The sequence below is a fragment of the Pogona vitticeps genome, chromosome 5 (genome assembly GCF_051106095.1).
Source record: "Pogona vitticeps strain Pit_001003342236 chromosome 5, PviZW2.1, whole genome shotgun sequence".
NCBI classification, from domain to species: Eukaryota; Metazoa; Chordata; class Lepidosauria; order Squamata; family Agamidae; genus Pogona; species Pogona vitticeps.
In genome coordinates, this window is record NC_135787.1 from 58216537 (window position 1) to 58233978 (window position 17442).

General features: G+C 43.8%; 1 protein-coding gene across 1 annotated transcript in view; it reads right to left on the bottom strand.

Moving 5' to 3' along the window:
* Positions 1-991: 991 nt before the first annotated feature.
* LOC144583216 (uncharacterized) overlaps positions 992-17442 on the bottom strand; it is a 548560-nt gene continuing 532109 nt past the window's right edge. Inside the window, exon 3 of the mRNA XM_078376660.1 lies at positions 992-1164. Within this exon, the coding sequence (XP_078232786.1) occupies positions 992-1164 (173 nt within the window). The remainder of the gene's footprint in view (positions 1165-17442) is intronic.

Consider the following 17442-nt stretch of genomic DNA (forward strand, 5'->3'; position numbering starts at 1 on the left):
TGAATTGAATGAACATCATTTCTTTCATACCAAAAATCACTCACAATCAGATTTAGATTTGGTGTTTTGTTATAAACATTTGTGTTGGTATGCATTTTAGGGAGAAGAGACTGAACACTAGAGATGGAGACATTTGTATTTGTAAGCGAATACGAATATCCCTGTCCTAGCTGGACCTAATATGGGTCCGGCCCCTGGAATAGCTTGTCCACTCACGTGTCCTGTCACCACCAGTGTTCTGTTTTTGCCCCCAACTGCAGCAGTAGCCCCTCCATCTCCCTGCTTGGCTGACCACTCAGCAGCCATGTGGGGAGATTTATCCTCCTGCCCCTTGCCTGATGTGGCCAGCTGAGCAGGGAGATGGTGGTGCTACTGCCACAATTGGCGAGAAGAGCAGGATACTGGTGGTGCTGGGACATGTGAATGGGTGGGCTGGTTCTGGGGGCCAGACATGCATTTGGCGCAGCTGGGGGGGATATTTTTACTCATAAACAAATAAGAATGTCCCCATCTTTACTGAGCACTTTTCGTACCTTCTGCAAAAATTCTTCATTTGTTTTTACTTCTGGTGGATTGACAGGCTTCTCAGGGATTTTTACCACATTGACTTCAGAATGCTCTAATCATTGTTTAAAGGATGGCTACGTTCCGCTTGGGAAAAGTCCTAGTCAAATAATCATTTTCCAACTTCCCCTTTTATGCATTTTCTTTCTAATTGTGTGACATCATGTCTTCTCATGGGATGCACTTGCAGTCTGCAATATTCTGTTCTGATGATGTATATCCTGGATGCTTAACGGCATAAGCTTCATGTTATTTTTGTGGCTATCCTTGTCTTTCTATGTCTTGACAGTCCTTTATAGAATGGGGATACATTCTCCTCATTATCTTATTCTGTCTATTTCCTGAGCCCTATTTTACTATTTATTTCACTTCCTTGCGCCAAAGTGGCCTTCTTTGAAACTCCTGGCTCTGAAGGCAAACTTCAGCTTCAGTCTAGGTCCAACATATAGTTCTGGGCAATGAGATTGCTCATATCTGAGCTTGGCTGCTGCCCCAGGTCTCCACTGATAGTAGTGCTGTGTTCCTGCTCAATGGCATAAGGTGGCCCTCCTCCTATGTCACAAATACAGCTCTTGTTAACTGGAATAGGAGCAGTTGAGCCTGTGCAAAAATTCATTTGAGATTCAACACTCTTACTGAAATCCACTGTATAAGCAGGTTGCTGTTTATTATTTAGGACCAGGCAATATAATCTGTTATATTTTTAATGGCCCTTCATGGATTGCTGCCTTGTTGTGGTGAAGGGGCTTGAGTAATTCAGAGAAGCTATGGGCTATGCTGTGCAGGGACACCCAAGATGGACAGGTCATAGTGGAAAGTTCTGACTAAACACGATCCACCTGGAAGAGGAACTGGCAAGCCACTCCAGTATCATTGCCAAGAAAACCCCATGAACAGAAACAAAAGGATAAAAGATATGACACTGGAAGATGAGCTCCTCAGGTCGGAATGTATCTAATATGCTACTAAGGAAGAGCGGAGGACAAGTACAAGTAGCTCCAGAGCTAATGAAGTCGTTGGGCCAAAACCAAAAGGACGCACAGCTATGGACATGCCTGGAACTGAAAGGAAAGTCTGATGCTGTAAAGAAAAATACTGCATAGGAACCTGAAAAATCAGAGATCTGTTCAAGAAAACTGGAGATATTAAAAGAACATTGCATACAAAGATGGACATGATAAAGGACAAAAGTGGCAGGGACCTTACAGAAGCAGAAGACATCAAGAAGAGGTGGCAAGAATATACAGAGGAATTATACCAGAAAGATCTGGATGTCCCGGACAACCCAGGTAATGTGGTTGCTGACCTTGAGCCAGACATCCTGGAGAGTAAAGTCAAGTGGGCCTTAGAAAGCACAGCTAACAACAAGGCCAGTGGAGGTGATGGCATTCCAGTGGAACTATTTAAAATCTTAAAAGATGATGCTGTTAAGGTGCTACACTCAATATGCCAGGAAGTTTGGGAAACTCAGCAGTGGTCAGAGGACTGGAAAAGATCGGTCTACATCTCTATCCCAAAGAAGGGCTCAAATTACTTCACTATTTTTATTTTCCTGTCTTCATTTTTTCATTTGAGTTTTATCTTCCCATCTTTAACGATATTATTATTGTTGTTTAAATTGTTGTATTGTTTTTATCTATTTGATTGTAAGCTGCCCATTGTCTAAATGGGTGGGATATTAATTGAATAAATAAATAAATACAAATAAAATATGGAACAACTGATTGGTTCAAAATTGGGAATGGAGTACAACAAGGCTGCATATTGTCTCCCTGCTTATTTAACTTATATACAGAATAAATCATGTGAAAGGCTGGACTGGATGGATCCCAAGCCAAAATTAAGATTGCCGGAAGAATTATCAACAATCTCAGATATGCAGACGATACCACTCTGATGGCAGAGAGTGAGGAGGAATTAAACAACCTCGTAATGAGGGTGAAAGGTAAAAGGTAAAGTTTGCCCTTGACAATTTGTCCAGTCGTGTCCGACTCTAGGGGGCAGTGCTCATTCCAACCCATAGTGCTAGCGTTTGTCTGAAGACAATCTTCCATGGTCACATGGCCAGCGCGACTAGACACAGAACACCGTTGCCTTCCCACTGTGGTGGTACCTATTTATCTACTTGCATTTTGCAATTTGCATCCTTTTGAACCACTAGGTTAGCAGGAGCTGGGACAAGCGCCGAGGGCTCACTCCGATGTGTGGATTCGATCTTACGACTGCAGGTCTTATGACTGTGCAGCACAGAGGCTTTTGCAGTTTAACCTGCAATGCCACCATGTCCCCAAGGATGAAAGAGGATAGCGCAAAAAATGGTTTGAAGCTCAACATAAAAAAAAATTAACATCTCTGCCACTGGTCCCATCACCTCCTGGCAAACAGAAGGAGAAGATATGGAGATAGAGACAGATTTTACTTTCCTGGGCTCCATGATCATTGCAGATGCTAACAGCAGCTACGAAATTAAAAGACACCTGCTTCTTGGGAGGAAATCAACCCTGAGTGCTCACTGGAAGGACAGATCCTGAAGATGAGGCTCCAATACTTTGGCCATCTCATGAGAAGAGAAAACTCCCTGGAAAAGACCCTGATGTTGGGAAAGTGTGAAGGCAAGAGGAGAAGGGGATGGCAGAGGATGAGATGGATGGACAGTGTCAACAAAGCTACCAACATGAATTTGACCGAACTCTGGGAGGCAATGGAAGACAGGAGGGCCTGGCGTGCTCTGGTCCCTGGGGTCACGAAGAGGCGGACACGACTAAACGATTAAACAACAGCAAAATATAATGTGTTGCCCCTAACCTGTGGACAGATACGATTGATAACCACTTAATCGAGTTCAGACATTGTCAGGTTTTTTTTCCTGTTGGGGTTTTCTTTCTCTTTAGTTTGTGGCACCCTGTCGCCTACCTGTAAGGCACCAGGAGCAGGAACTAGTTGATGATGGTGCTTCTTTACTATGTCACAACAATATCCATTGATCCCAACTGGTTCTTGCCACAGGCTCCCATCTGGTACACTGTTAGCACTGCCACTTGGGCTTTGGACAACTCAAGAATTCTTTATATCACTGCTGCTAGCCTGCATATCTGTAGTTTATTTCATATCCATCACCCGTGGGCTAACCCAGTATGCGAGGCTAGTCTGGTTGGTAGGGGTGGAGGTTGTTGATGTTACCATTATTACTATTATAGAAGCAGCTGTTATAGAAGCAGCAGCTTCTATACTGTTATAGAAGCAGCAGCAGCAATATTTCATAGCAGGAATGGGAGCTCCAGTCAAATCTAGAACTCAGAAGAAATTCCTAGTTGCAGTATTCTTTAATTCTATGTGTGTATCTTTTGTTGTAGTTTTCAACTGGTATATCTCAGATTTCTAGTAAGAAACCAGAGCAGATCGCAAAACCTGGCATCATACCAACCAGACTGAAACATATTCAAAAACATATCCTGCCAATTCAATGGACCATGTCTTTGTGCAGATGGTGCCATCTGTAGAGATATATAGGCAGGGCCACTGGTTCAGTTTTTGTGTGCCAACAGCCCTCTTCAGAATAGGGCTAAGCTGTATATCTGAATGTCTAGACTCCCATATCTTTCCCATAAAGGAATACATATTCCATTGAAATAAATCTGATTAATACACTAATTACAGTCACCATCAATCTCTTAGCACAACATAACACGACACCCAAAGCAGAGCACACATATGTCACTCTTTTCATTAGCAGCCAAGTTCCACTTTTTAAAACAAAACAATGCAGAAATCCCGGCATATTTTTATATAAGAGACTGCTGCTGCTCACTTAATAATGCAACAGACATAACTAAGTAAGAAAATATAATGTATAAAATAATCATGTAAGCTAGTCAACATTTCTGTTATCCACTGCCAGGTTCATCATAAAGACTGGGATATCATTTTCACAAAAACTATAATGTTTCATTAACCCTCTAATTGTTGTTTTTACCCTCAAGGTCAACACTTCTTACACTAATACCGAATTGAAATATGGAAATAAGAGCTTGTGCTACTTGATTATCTTTTATGAACGGAGAAAAACTGTCTAATGGCCATTGGACTTCAGTATACGCTAAGAGTCAAAGAAAGAGAGAAGAGTAATGTTTCAGAAAGAGAATTAATATTCATTAGGCAATAAACTGCCTATAAAACTGATTTAAACACAAAACCTGACCCAGAAATTGAGAGGGACCACAGACCAAATAATGCATGCTTTAGTAAAAGCAGCAATACCATATTCATCAGTAGCACTACTTCTGTTAGTAGGCTATGCAATGTGACTTGAACGAATCTTAAACATCTTTAACAATGAATTAATGGCGGCTTTATACTTCAAGATGAGTGAAAGGTGAACTTCCCCCAGCTGGTACCAAAATCATTTTGAGTTGCTTGCTCCCATGTGCACCCTTATTTGTTTTTGGTAGACGCTTGAAAAAAAATTCTCAGATTTTGGGGGATGGGGCATAAATTTTTTTAAAAAAATATGAAAAATGATTTTTAACTGCCTCAGGTTACACAATTAATACTCAAAGCCAGCTACAAAGCTGTGTAATTTGCTAAGAGAGACCATTGTTCTCAAGAGCTTGATTCCTATTTAGGGGAAATGATCAAAGCTTTTCTTTTCTCTCTCCTTCTTCCGAGTCCCTCCCATGCCCCATCATTGCTCTTCATTTGTTCAGGAAGGAGGTGGTAAAATGGAATAGAGTTGGCTATCAGAAATATAGGGATCCAAGCAAATAACATCAGTTTCTAAAAGGCGAGTTCAACAGCTCTAGCAGCATAAGCACCATTGCTATCAGCAGGAACACCACCTGCCGTCTAGTGCATCCCCTTACCTTTTCCTTTCCTGACAAGATGTTTATGGTGGATTTGCCTTGATTATATTTACTCACCATACATCTCAAGCACAAAGCTCAATGAGGGCAGGATTTTGTAACATGGCCCACAGAACCCTATGCAAAATAAATCAATGGTCTTCAGCATTTGGAGCCCAGCTATCCCCATAGATTCTGCTGTGTACTATAGTACCCGCCACTCCCTATCTTCCAGTTCCCATTACTAACACATCGCATCTAAAATGTCATCTTAAAAAGTTAATTTATCTTAAATAGATGATCACGGGGATGGGCAGGCCTATTCTGCCTCCTGCTACCAGTGTCACTGTTGGCTTCACACACACACACCCATTCTCCACACATTAGTAGCTCATGAGAGAGAGCCTTGCACAGGTACCTATTATGCCTTTACTGGAGAAATTTTCTAGCAGATTAATGTCAGTATTCTGGCATTATTCTTTACCCTGTAAAGCCCGTTGACTCAATGCATTACCTCTTTCCCCCTTGCAAAGGACAGAGGCAGGGATAATTGAAAGCCTCCAGAGGCTTTTGTAGGGAAAGTGACAAAACTGTTCCCCATATCTGGACTTATAAACTGCCCAGGAGTGTTCTGGTTTGGGTGAACTGTATAGTTATATTAGACTATAGTTATCCTCTTGGAACGCTATTTAAATGTTCACCAGCCTCCATCCCCCCACTATTCAGGAACAAGAGAGGATTTTGAACATGGGATTGAAACAACAGCCACAGAAACCATTTTTAAGAATAGCCAAGTCAAGAGAATTAACCTAAACAGAGAAGAATCCCACCTTATTAAAAGCCTCTCTTATTTAATCTGGTCATATAATTTGCAAAGGCTGAACAAGTTCAATGACAGTAAGAGAAATGTTGAAGGACTTCTACATTTCTTTCCACAAAATGGCTTTGCAGTTTATATATATACTTTGCTGTCCCAACCCCGGAATAAAGTGTGAGACAGTGATATGGGTTAAATACAATCCACATTTTATTAATATGCATTCAGATTCAACATTTTCATTCTTTGTCAAAAGGAGGGGGCCTGCTGTAGTGCGGAAACAGTTAAATGACATGAGTACAGTGGTGCCTCGCTTAACGGGCACACCGTAGAATGACGAATCCACATAGCGAGGGGGTTTTTCGATCGCAACTGCGATCGCAAAGCGATGGTCCCAATGGGCGAAACTCGCATAGCGAAGGTCGGTAAGCATTTCACTTACCAACCTTTGCTTTGCGACCCGCAGATCAGCTGTTCGGCGGCTCCAAAATGGCTGCCGGAAGCCCCGAAATGGCCACGCGCAGCATTTTCACACCCTCGGTAAGCGAGGGGAGGGCGCGAAAATGGCTGCTGGCCATAGGAAAACATCGCTGAACGGTGTGTTTTCGGCCCATTTGGAACGCATTAAACAATGGGTTTTCTTGATCCGTTCAGTGATGTTTTCACATAGCGAGGGTTAATCCAGAACGGATTAACCTCGCTATGCGAGGCACCACTGTATCTAAATACCCCTTGAACAATGAAGGGGCGAGTTCCCAGGCCCAGGTTCCAGTGATCTTAAGGACAGCAGCAACCTGGCCGGCCACTAATAAACACCCCCAGACCTCGAGCCCTCTTTATTCGAGGGCTGTTAGTCCGGAAGTGGCCCAGCGCATCTCCCTGCCACAGGAACTGTAATCACACAATCCGCAGCGCCAGGCGGTCAGATGCACTGTTGGCTTACTTGAAATTACAGTGGGACCCACTGTAAATGCCTGTTTTTTCTACACTACTCACCGCTGCGACCAAAATTTATTCCACCAACTTGCCAACAACCCTCTTCCAGTGTGGGATAGGCAAAAAATAAAAAATAAAAAAAAATCCAAAGTCCAATCAGGACAAAGGTCAAAGTTCCTATCCGACCCCTTAAAGGCGACCTGAAGAACTCACACTAGAAATAGGGAGGGGGCGGGTGCCTGAAAAGAAGAGGATGGTCCAGAGGGGAAAGCCCCTTAATTAACCTGGCTTTCCCCTCCCACATATGAGTCACACGAGACTAATCTGTCTCGCAATATCCTGGGTGGAAGGCAAAAGCCAACTTTGCTGTTCGAGGTCTGAGGACCCTCCAGCAGCCCTGAGCATTCACAGCAATCAGAAGTTCAGCAATATTAAAGATACAGGCATAATATGGACCAGACATGGAGGCACCCTGCCCCAAAATTGGAGAATACAGCTTCTGCCCTGGTCACAAGCTACTCATGAGTAAAGGCTTTAAGATTCAAACACTTCCATTTGCATAAACTGAGAAAGAAATTGACTTTAAGTTGCTACATTGATAGGCTGCAGACCACACATTTTACACTGGACCCTCTACTTACGGAATTAATCCGTATTGGAATGGTGGCTGCAGGTCGAAAAGTCTGTAGGTCGAGTCTCCATTGACCTACAATGCATTGAAAACCGATTAATCCCGTAACCGGCTGTTTTTGTTCCATTTTTGTTCCATTTTTGTTTTTTTTCTGGTCTGTAGGTCGATTCTCCGGCTGCAAGTCGAACCTAAATTATGAGGCCAGAGAAGTCTGTAACTCAAAAAGTCTGTAAGTCGAGCCGTCTGTAAGTCGAGGGTCCACTGTACTTCAAAGCAAGTCTCTCTTTCTCTCTCTGTGTGTGTATGATGGCACATAAATGCTTAGCTGCATTTCCCCCATGGGGAAAAAAATACATACAGATATGAATTTAACAGATGTGATCTCCCTTAAAGTGACCCTTCCATCTGCTGGGGAAATCACTCCAGTCTGCCCACCCCCCAAAAAATAGACGTCCTAAAGATGGACCTAAAAGGCCAACCTTGGGCATGGATCGGGGCCAGTTTGGAGCTCCTCTCCCCATACATCATGTGAGTGCCAGCAAAGATTGCACTGGACCACTCCACAAGGGGTCCAAATTGCGGTCAATTTCCCTGTCTGATCATAATCTGAAATGACATTGGTTCAGAAGGATAATTGTTATAAAATAATATTTTTAGCAGGGGATTAACTGACAGAACCAATCATATCTATAATCTTTTTAAACAATTCGTTGGTTCTTTTATTAATTAAAACATACATATTGGAGCTAGATGCTTTATCTGACTTGAGAGTATATGCTTTAATAGGACTGAGAATTTTAGGCTATTTAAACAACATCAGATTTATATCAGTCCTTGATTACCTGCTATTTTCAAAGTGACTTAGAAGATTCTGCTTAGGTATAAAGGTCTAAATTTAATTGTTAATCCAATCCAAGCTAGAATAGATCCATTGAATCGACTGCTGGATGGTACTTTAGCACCAAGTCCTATCAATATGCTGGGTCAGCTGTAAATAGACTTGCAAGTGGGTTTAGTAAACAAAGCAAATCAATTGTTTAAAACAAGAGGTTTCATATTATAAAACAATATAGGGAAAATAATTACAAAACACATTTCAAAATTCAAAGTATGGATTTTCAATCAACTGACAAATATTAGCTTGGAAGGCAGAGAATTAAGGGGCCAGAATCTCATTACAGTAGGGCCTCCTTATATGTGGAGGATTGTTTCCAAGCTCCCCCCTCCCCGTGGATGCTGAAAAACATGGATTATAGCAAACACTATTTTAATAGCGAACACTATACATGGCATGGTCTATACTGGCCAGTTTTGGTAACTTCATCTTTAGAAGTATAGAGCATTACAACAATGGAATCAATTACCTTGGGAGGTGGTGACTGCTCCAACCCTGGAGGTATTAAAGAGAAAATTGGAGAACCATCTGTTAGATCTGCTTTGATATGGATTCCTGCATTTAGCAATGGCCTTATAGGTCCTTTCCAAATAAATTTTTCTACAATTCTACAATTCTATATAGCTCTAGGATTTTTAAAATAATATTTTTAATATTTTCAGACTGTGGATAAGTGAATCAGCAGGTACTGATTCCTTGGATATGAGGTTCCTAATGCAATCACACCCACCAGCATAATTCTATTGACATAAATTTTAGCTGTGAATTGCTGCAAGTTAAGAATATTGTGTAGGCATTTATTGCCACAAGGCAGTGGGACTGAGCAAGTAATAACAAATGCATATCATGATTTCTTAATCTGCAAGCAATTTACATTTGAAATTTATGCTGATGGAATCATGCCAGCAAAAACTTTCATTTGGATTCCTGCCAGGGAATCAACCTGGAAATTGTCCTCAAGTGTAGGTTTGAATCCAAGCTGGATAAGAATTCAGTGGCTTTTAAAGCTTGGCACGTCTTTGAGTAGGGCTTTAATCTGCAAACCTGGCTTGGGAGAACTTTCTAGTATCTCTTCTTTTGGCCTTCCCTCTTTGCAATCCCAACTTTTGCAAAAAAATAAAACGTGCATTCCAACCTGTCATTAATTTAAAGATGTATCACCAATTAATGCTTTCAGCTCTTTGTTTGTATCTTCCCCCGTGTTCTAAAATCAAAGCAATGATAACAAATCATTGTCAGTTTTGCCAATATTATTCTGCCTGAATCACAGAGGATTTTTAAGGGGTTAAGTTCTTAAAGATCTTGAAATGCAAAACGCTGTGCAATGCATGTGACAAACTTTTAGACACTTCATCTTTTTGGCTTTTCACATTTATCATATAAAAGTCTCATTTTTTCCCTTCCTATTTTTTGCTACCGCTCTTATGATGTGAATGTTATGGATTGACACAAGAATAAAAAGGCAAAAATTACTGCAGCACTATTTTAAGGTTTCATCAACTGTGAGACTGGTCCTGAAAACGACTAATAGGCTATTGTTTTTGTTGCTTTTACTTCAAAGATGGTAAGTTAAGGTAATTGTTTTTATTAAGAAAATAAGCTTCAGATCACTCTGGGAGAAACAGTTTTTTTCTCATTACATTTTGTTTTAAGAGTGCCGCATGATAAAAGTAGGGGATTGAAATTGCTTTTCCAAGCACTTTACTGAAAATAATGTGATATTGTGTATGAAGAGGAAGTAAAGATGAAGTATTCAAATTTTGAGTATTCATAGAATCCTTTAACAGCTTTGAAGTTGATAGATGACTACACTGTATCGTCACCTGCCATCAGACTCCTGATCACAGTTTAAAACTCTTTGTTGTCTGGCGGTGGACTGCATAAATGGAAAACTGATTTCCGAGCGGAGCAGGCAATAAGCTAAAATCGGATATTGGGAGTAGTTTGACTCTGGAAATAAGTACTGTGTCGGGTGATCGGCTCCCTTTTGCTGAGTCTTAAAGAAGAGTTTGGTCCAGACCACACATGAGGCATGAGGCAGCAAGAAAGTGCAGTGTTCAAGATAGGTTTTAGGGGTATTCTCCAATGATTGGCAGGATCTTATAAATCCAAGACAATTACCTGCAGGATGCAAACATTTCCATCAACTAGAAAGCCTTGAAGGAAGAATTTGCTAACCTGAAACCTAACATTTTTCTGTCTTTCCTGGAGTTGCTGCCAGGCATTTTTCTGGTACTGGTTTTTGATCTCCCAGAATTATGGTGGTGCTGAAGGAGACAGGTCTATCCTTAATGTTGTGGCCAGCCTGAGGAGGTGCCAGGATTTTTGCAGACATAGTGCTCCCAGCTTCAGGAACACAAGCCCTTACTGGTTCTGGGCAGGTTTATGACCCAGATGTCTCTTCAGTTGGCTCAGTCTCTAAGTCTGCTTCTGAATGCCTGACTAGCTAGCTTTGAAAGGACCAGTGAAAAGCCCCAAGTGCCAGATCTTTTCCCATGCAGACATGAGTTTAAATATTTATTTATTTATTTATTTATTTAATTTATATCCCGCCTATCTAGTCCGATGGACTACTCTAGGCGGCCAACAACAAAGATAAAATACAATAAAATAAAACAACAGATTACAGAAGAATTAGAATAATGAAACAATAAAGGGGAAAAGAAAATCAAAAATAATCTGGTGAGAAGGCCTGCCGAAACATCCAGGTCTTTAATAGATTCTTAAAGGTGCCCAGCGAGGGAGCTCCGCGAATACCAGGAGGTAAGTTATTCCACAAGCGAGGAGCCACTGCCGAGAAGGCCCTATTTCTTGTTTTCTCTTTTCGGGCCTCCCTCGGCGTTAAGCTCCTCAGCCTCACCTCCTGGCTCGCCCGTGTGATCCGGGTAGAACTTGGCGGGAATAGGCGTTCCGCCAGGTATCGAGGCCCTAAACCGTTTAGGGCTTTATACGTAAGTGTTAACACTTTGAAGTCGATGCGGAACCTGATGGGCAGCCAATGCAATGCAGCCAGAGTGGGCGAAATATGTTGGAATTTTTTCACTCCACTGAGTAATCTGGCCGCCGCATTCTGCACCACCTGTAATTTCCGCAGCAACCTCAAAGGAAGCCCCACGTAGAGCGCATTACAGTGGTCTAATCTTGAGATTACGAGCGCATGTACTAAGGTGGTGAGCGCCCCCACTTCCAGGTAGGGCCGCAGCTGGGCTATCCGCCTGAGATGAAAAAAGGCGGTGCGGACCACCGATGCCACCTGTGATTCCATGGAAAGCACCGGGTCCAGATGAATCCCCAAGCTGCGTACCCCATCCTTTGCAGGGAGAGTCACCCCCCCGAAAGAGAGGGAGTTTCCCAAATCCCCGACTGTGGGAGGGCCCACCCTCAGTACTTCCGTCTTGTCCGGATTCAGCCTAAGCCCGTTCTCCTGCATCCATCCCAGTATAGTCCCCAGGCAGCGCTGAAGGCACAGGACGGCTTCTCCTGCAGTTGGCAAAAAGGAGATGTAGAGCTGCGCGTCATCCGCATACTGGTGACACGAAGCACCACACCCCCTGATGACCCCACCCAGCGGCCTCATATAGATGTTAAATAGCATTGGGGAGATAATCGACCCCTGTGGAACCCCACAATTGAGGCTCCACGGGGCCGAGACTCTCTCCCCAAGCTGGACTCTCTGGGGGCGGTCCTCCAAGAAGGAACGGAGCCAGGACAATGCCAGGCCACCTATTCCCAACTCGGAGAGCCTCCCCAGGAGGATACCGTGGTCAATGGTATCAAAGGCCGCTGAGATGTCGAGGAGGACCAACAGGGACACTTTGCCCCTATTGGCCTCCCTCAATAGGTCATCACACAGGGCGACCAAAGCCGTTTCTGTGCCGTGGCGCGGCCTGAAGCCCGACTGGAATGGATCCAGGGCATCTGTTTCATCCAGGAGCGCCTGAAGCTGGTCGGCCACCACCCTCTCGACTACCTTGCTAAGGAAAGAAACATTGGCGACGGGCCTGTAATTGCCAATTTCGTCCGCCGCCAAACTAGGTTTCTTCCTAATGGGCCTAATGAGTGTGTCCTTCAGGGCAGATGGAAATCTGCCCTCAAGGAGAGACCCATTTATTATAGCCGTGGCCCATTCCGTTGTTAGCGGCCTGGCTGCTTTGATTAGCCAGGCCGGGCAAGGGTCCAAAGAGGAGGTGGTGGCACGACAGCGATCAAGCGCCCTGGAAACAGTGTCAGGCGTAACAGGCTGAAAGGTGTCCAAAATCACCGGACAAGACGGAGCGCTGGACATCTCAGCTCGACTCACTGTGCTCAAAAAAGGTGAGAGGTCCCGGCGGATGGCCTCCACTTTTGATTTAAAAAATGCTGCAAATTGGTCCGGCAAGAAACTAGGGGGAGGCCCGTCGCCCGGACCAATTCCGGAAAGGTCGCGTACTATACGGAATAACTCCGCCTGCTGGTTGGACGCCTCGCTTATCCGGTTAGCGAGGTATGATCTACTAGCAGCCTTTACCTTAGCAAGATAAAGGTTAGTAGCGACCCTGACAGCTATCCTGTTAAAATCCGTCGGGGCCTTTCTCCATTTGCGCTCTAGCCGTCTCCTGACCCGCTTCCTCGCCCGGAGGTCCCGGTTAAACCAGGGGGCCGGGCGGTCTCTGCAGCGGAGAGGGCGTTTAGGTGCGATCATGTCAACAGCCCTAGTCGCGGCAGCAAACCAGCCATCTACCAGAGCCTCGACAGGAGCGCCAGCCAGGTCAGCCATAATACCTCTCATGGCATCCTGGAATCCAACCGGATCCAGTAGCCTTCGAGGGCGGACCATAACAATAGATCCCTGCTCCCTGCAGGGGGGGAGAGCCATTTTAATGGTACACTTTATTAGGTGGTGATCCGACCATGACAAGGGTACCGACTCAAGGTCAGTCACCATCGGACCACTCTCACTCCCATTGGTAGAAAAAACCAGGTCAAGTGTGTGACCCCCCACGTGAGTGGGGCCGTTGACATGTTGGGACATGTTCAAGAAGGCCATGGTCTCCAAGAACTCAAGAGCTGGACCAGAGGTCTCCGCCCCCGCGTGCACGTTGAAATCCCCCAGAACCAATAGGTTCGGGGAACCCAACAGTGCTGCGGAGACGAAGTCCACCAGCTCCGGTAGGGAGGTGGCTGGGTCGCGGGGAGCACGGTAGCCCAGCAAGATCCCAATACCATCCCTGGCCCCGATAGACACGTGGAGGGCCTCAAGACCCGGCTTTATCACCGAGGAGCGCCTAGTGACCTCCAAGGTTGATTTATGGACAATGGCTACTCCCCCCCCCGACCCTCCAGTCTACCCTGGTGTTGGACAGCATAACCGGGCGGACAGATAAGAGCTAGAGGGGGGCCCCCCTCTCCGCCAATCCAAGTTTCGGTTATGCAAGCCAGGTCTGCATCCTCCTCCAGGATAAGGTCTTGAATTACCTGGGCCTTATTGGATACAGACCTGGCGTTCAACAACACCAGGCGTAGAGTGGAAGGCTGGCTGGTCTGGTTACCTCGATGCTGGGGGCTGGTCTCCGTCTCAGAACAAGGAACAGCCTTCAAACATCTGTCCCTAGTACATATCAGGAGCTCTGAAGTGTCCTTGGAACAATTAAAAATGATAGAAAGAAACAGTACAAACTAAAGCAGTTTCCTTTTGCAAGAAGCACCTTTTTAAAGAGCAGATCTTTGTTAAAGAGAACTATCTAAAAATCAGCACTGAACAGTTTGAGCATCACCAGGTTGCTTTTTCCTGGTGTGGCTTAAATTGGCCTCAACCACCTGAGTGTGAGCTGAAAATAACTGTGTGGAGAAAAACATGCTGCTAAGATAATGTGGGAAGGATTCTTATAATGGAGATGGGACTTGTGTTTAATTTGGATTTTGAATTGAGTAGTCCAAAAATATACAGCTGTGACCTTTACATTTGGCTTGATACAGTTAAGCTGTCTGTTTATACATCATAGGAAATCAAGCCCTGTTTCTATGTTTTTCCTCCTTACACCATTGACTAATAAACATTAATTATAGAACAAACATGGTTGACAATAGCCTTGAGATTTTTGTTAACAGAGCGTAATGTGGAAATGAAATATGTGCCAGAATATGTATGATAGATTCATTAAGACCCAGGCTTGGTGTCTGGGTAAATGAACACACTGAGTGTAGTCTGTCTCTTAATTTAAGCAATGTTAGGATTTTTAGTACTGTATTCCATGTACTTCTGGTTTTCAATGCTCTGTGTGTACATGTCTGTGTGTCACCACTCACTCATCCATGTATGAGGGTTCTATGTAATTAAAGGGGAGTGAGGCTATACCTTCACTAGCCAAAGTGCACATGCCTTCTGTGAGGGCATTTGTCGCCGGGGGCCCACATGTGTACACCTCTCAGGTGAGTGGGAACACCTATTGGGCAGTATTGCATCTAGCATGGAACCCTATGCATATAAAGATCCCTCTTTATATTATGATATCCTCAATGGACATTCACATTCCACAGATATCACGGCAGAACGGGAGATGTGATCAGAACCACGGAGAGAGATGTGGTCCCCATTCCACCTCCCTGCATGCAGTCCTTCAGACATCTATTTTGCAAAGTATGCACATTGACTTTTGCAAATTGCCTGCCTTTCATTTTAAACACATTGCCAAGAATACACCTTAATGATCTTTTGTGTGCATTTATTTATTAACCTGTTTCTACATGCATTTATACTGCAACTATTTTTTCCAAAAAACATTTGGAAGGTAGTCTACAATTAAAACAATTTAAAAAGTGTTCATATTCCAAGCTACCAAAGAAATCCATGCAGACAAAGATGAACAACAAAAATGCATTTTTTTTGCTACACAGAGCTGTATGGTTCAGACATTTCACAGTTTGTTGCAGAATTTTTCACATTTTCTTAGGTCTGCCCTTTACCCACACAAGCTAGAATCTCATTGTTAAAATGATGGGGTGAGGCATGAGCAAAGGCTATCATTATGGAGATGGAAGTCTGAAATAATTTCACTAGAAGAGATGAAACATTTACAATACTACAGATGAGAATTTGGCTCGTGAATTCAGAGACCCTAGAAATGGTAATACATCTTAAATCCACCAGAAACTTCTATTCTATTGTCAGATATTTACCTATGCCTTTACCAGGACATACAATTCTACATCTCTTTCACATCAGCTGCAAGTGAGCTGGAAGTGGCCAAGGTTAGCAGTTTCACTCATGTATAACACAAGAACCATATTGGGGTGTTCAAACTAGCATTTTGTAGAAGGCATTTGCATCAACATTATGGAAAGCCATTATTTAACAACATTATAAACCTATAAAAGAATGAGATATAACCAGTAATGCAACTCTTTTTTTTATCCCCTTCAGTGCTGGGAAAAATGCTTACTTGGGCACAGAAAGAAGGCTCCATGATTGTCTAATGATGGCACTGCCATTTCCTCCAGCCTGGCAACAGTTTGTGGTAGCATATCATTGCCCCCCCTACCCCGGAATAATGACGCGAGACCACAAATTATGGATTAAACATGGGCCACACTTTATTGAACTAATCATTGTTGTCAATCCTTTGGCAAAGGGGGGTCCTGCTGTAGTGCAGACTCAGGTTTAAACACATAGGTCTAAAGGACCCTTTAATAAACAAATGGGAAAGTCCCTGGCCCATGTTTTTGCAGCCATGAAGACAGCAAAAATACCTGGCCAGCCAAAATTGGACAACCCCCAGACCTCAAGCCACCCTCTCCTTGTTGACTGTTGGTCTGGGTGTGGCCCCAGCACATCTTCCCCCGCCCCAAGCACTGTAATCGCATAATCCACAGTGCTGGGAGTTCAGATGAGCTATACTTTACCTGATAACGCTATGGAACTCACCAAAAGACCTGTTTAATCGTAACATAGCTGTGGCCCACGATCATGATATGTCTTCTGCTTGCCACAACCATGGCACCTGTAAGATAAAAACAAACCAGGCACCTGCCTAGATGTTAGGAAGTGTCCTGACGTACCTACGATAAGAAGAAGCATACCATCATATCTGTTTCATATCTTCCAGACAGTAATCAAGGGCCGCTGCCATAGATGCTGCACCAATTCTAAAGGATTGTGTCCCAAATCTCAGTCCTTGAACTCCCACCTTATGTAGAGCTAAATCAGTTAACTTCCAAAACTGGTACCTCGTCAGAGGGTAACATCCTCATGTGTAATGAAATATCCCGGGCTGGATCCTCTAAGGATCAAGTATGCTTCAACAGCCTTCACTGGGCAGATTGTTTCTGGGTGACAATGTGACAGGGTGATTGTATCTGTGTGACAACGTGACAGGGTGATACCTGCTCCTTTGCCCCACTGATAGGCCTTGGATTGTCGGACATGAATCTGCAATGTCTCATCCACTACCCTAACATCCTGCCATTGTAAAGTTACCCTAGTTTTGTCCCCCTTCCCTGAAGCAACTACTTCGCTAATCCTGAGGGCTCCAAAGAATGTTAATAAGGATGCTGCCCTGAATAAAGCAGCTTTATAATCGTCCCTACAGAGAAACTCCCACTGCTCACAAATGCCTTCTAACAGCAAATGGGAGCTCTATTGTCTTTTACTCTGCCCCTTTCCTTAGACTAGCCTTCGATCATTTTTATAAGTCAGTAGTCTGATGAATAGTCCTGGTACCCATCAATTTTCACATAGATGGCTAGAGCCGATAACCTACCCTGTATAGTTCCTGGTGCCAAACAT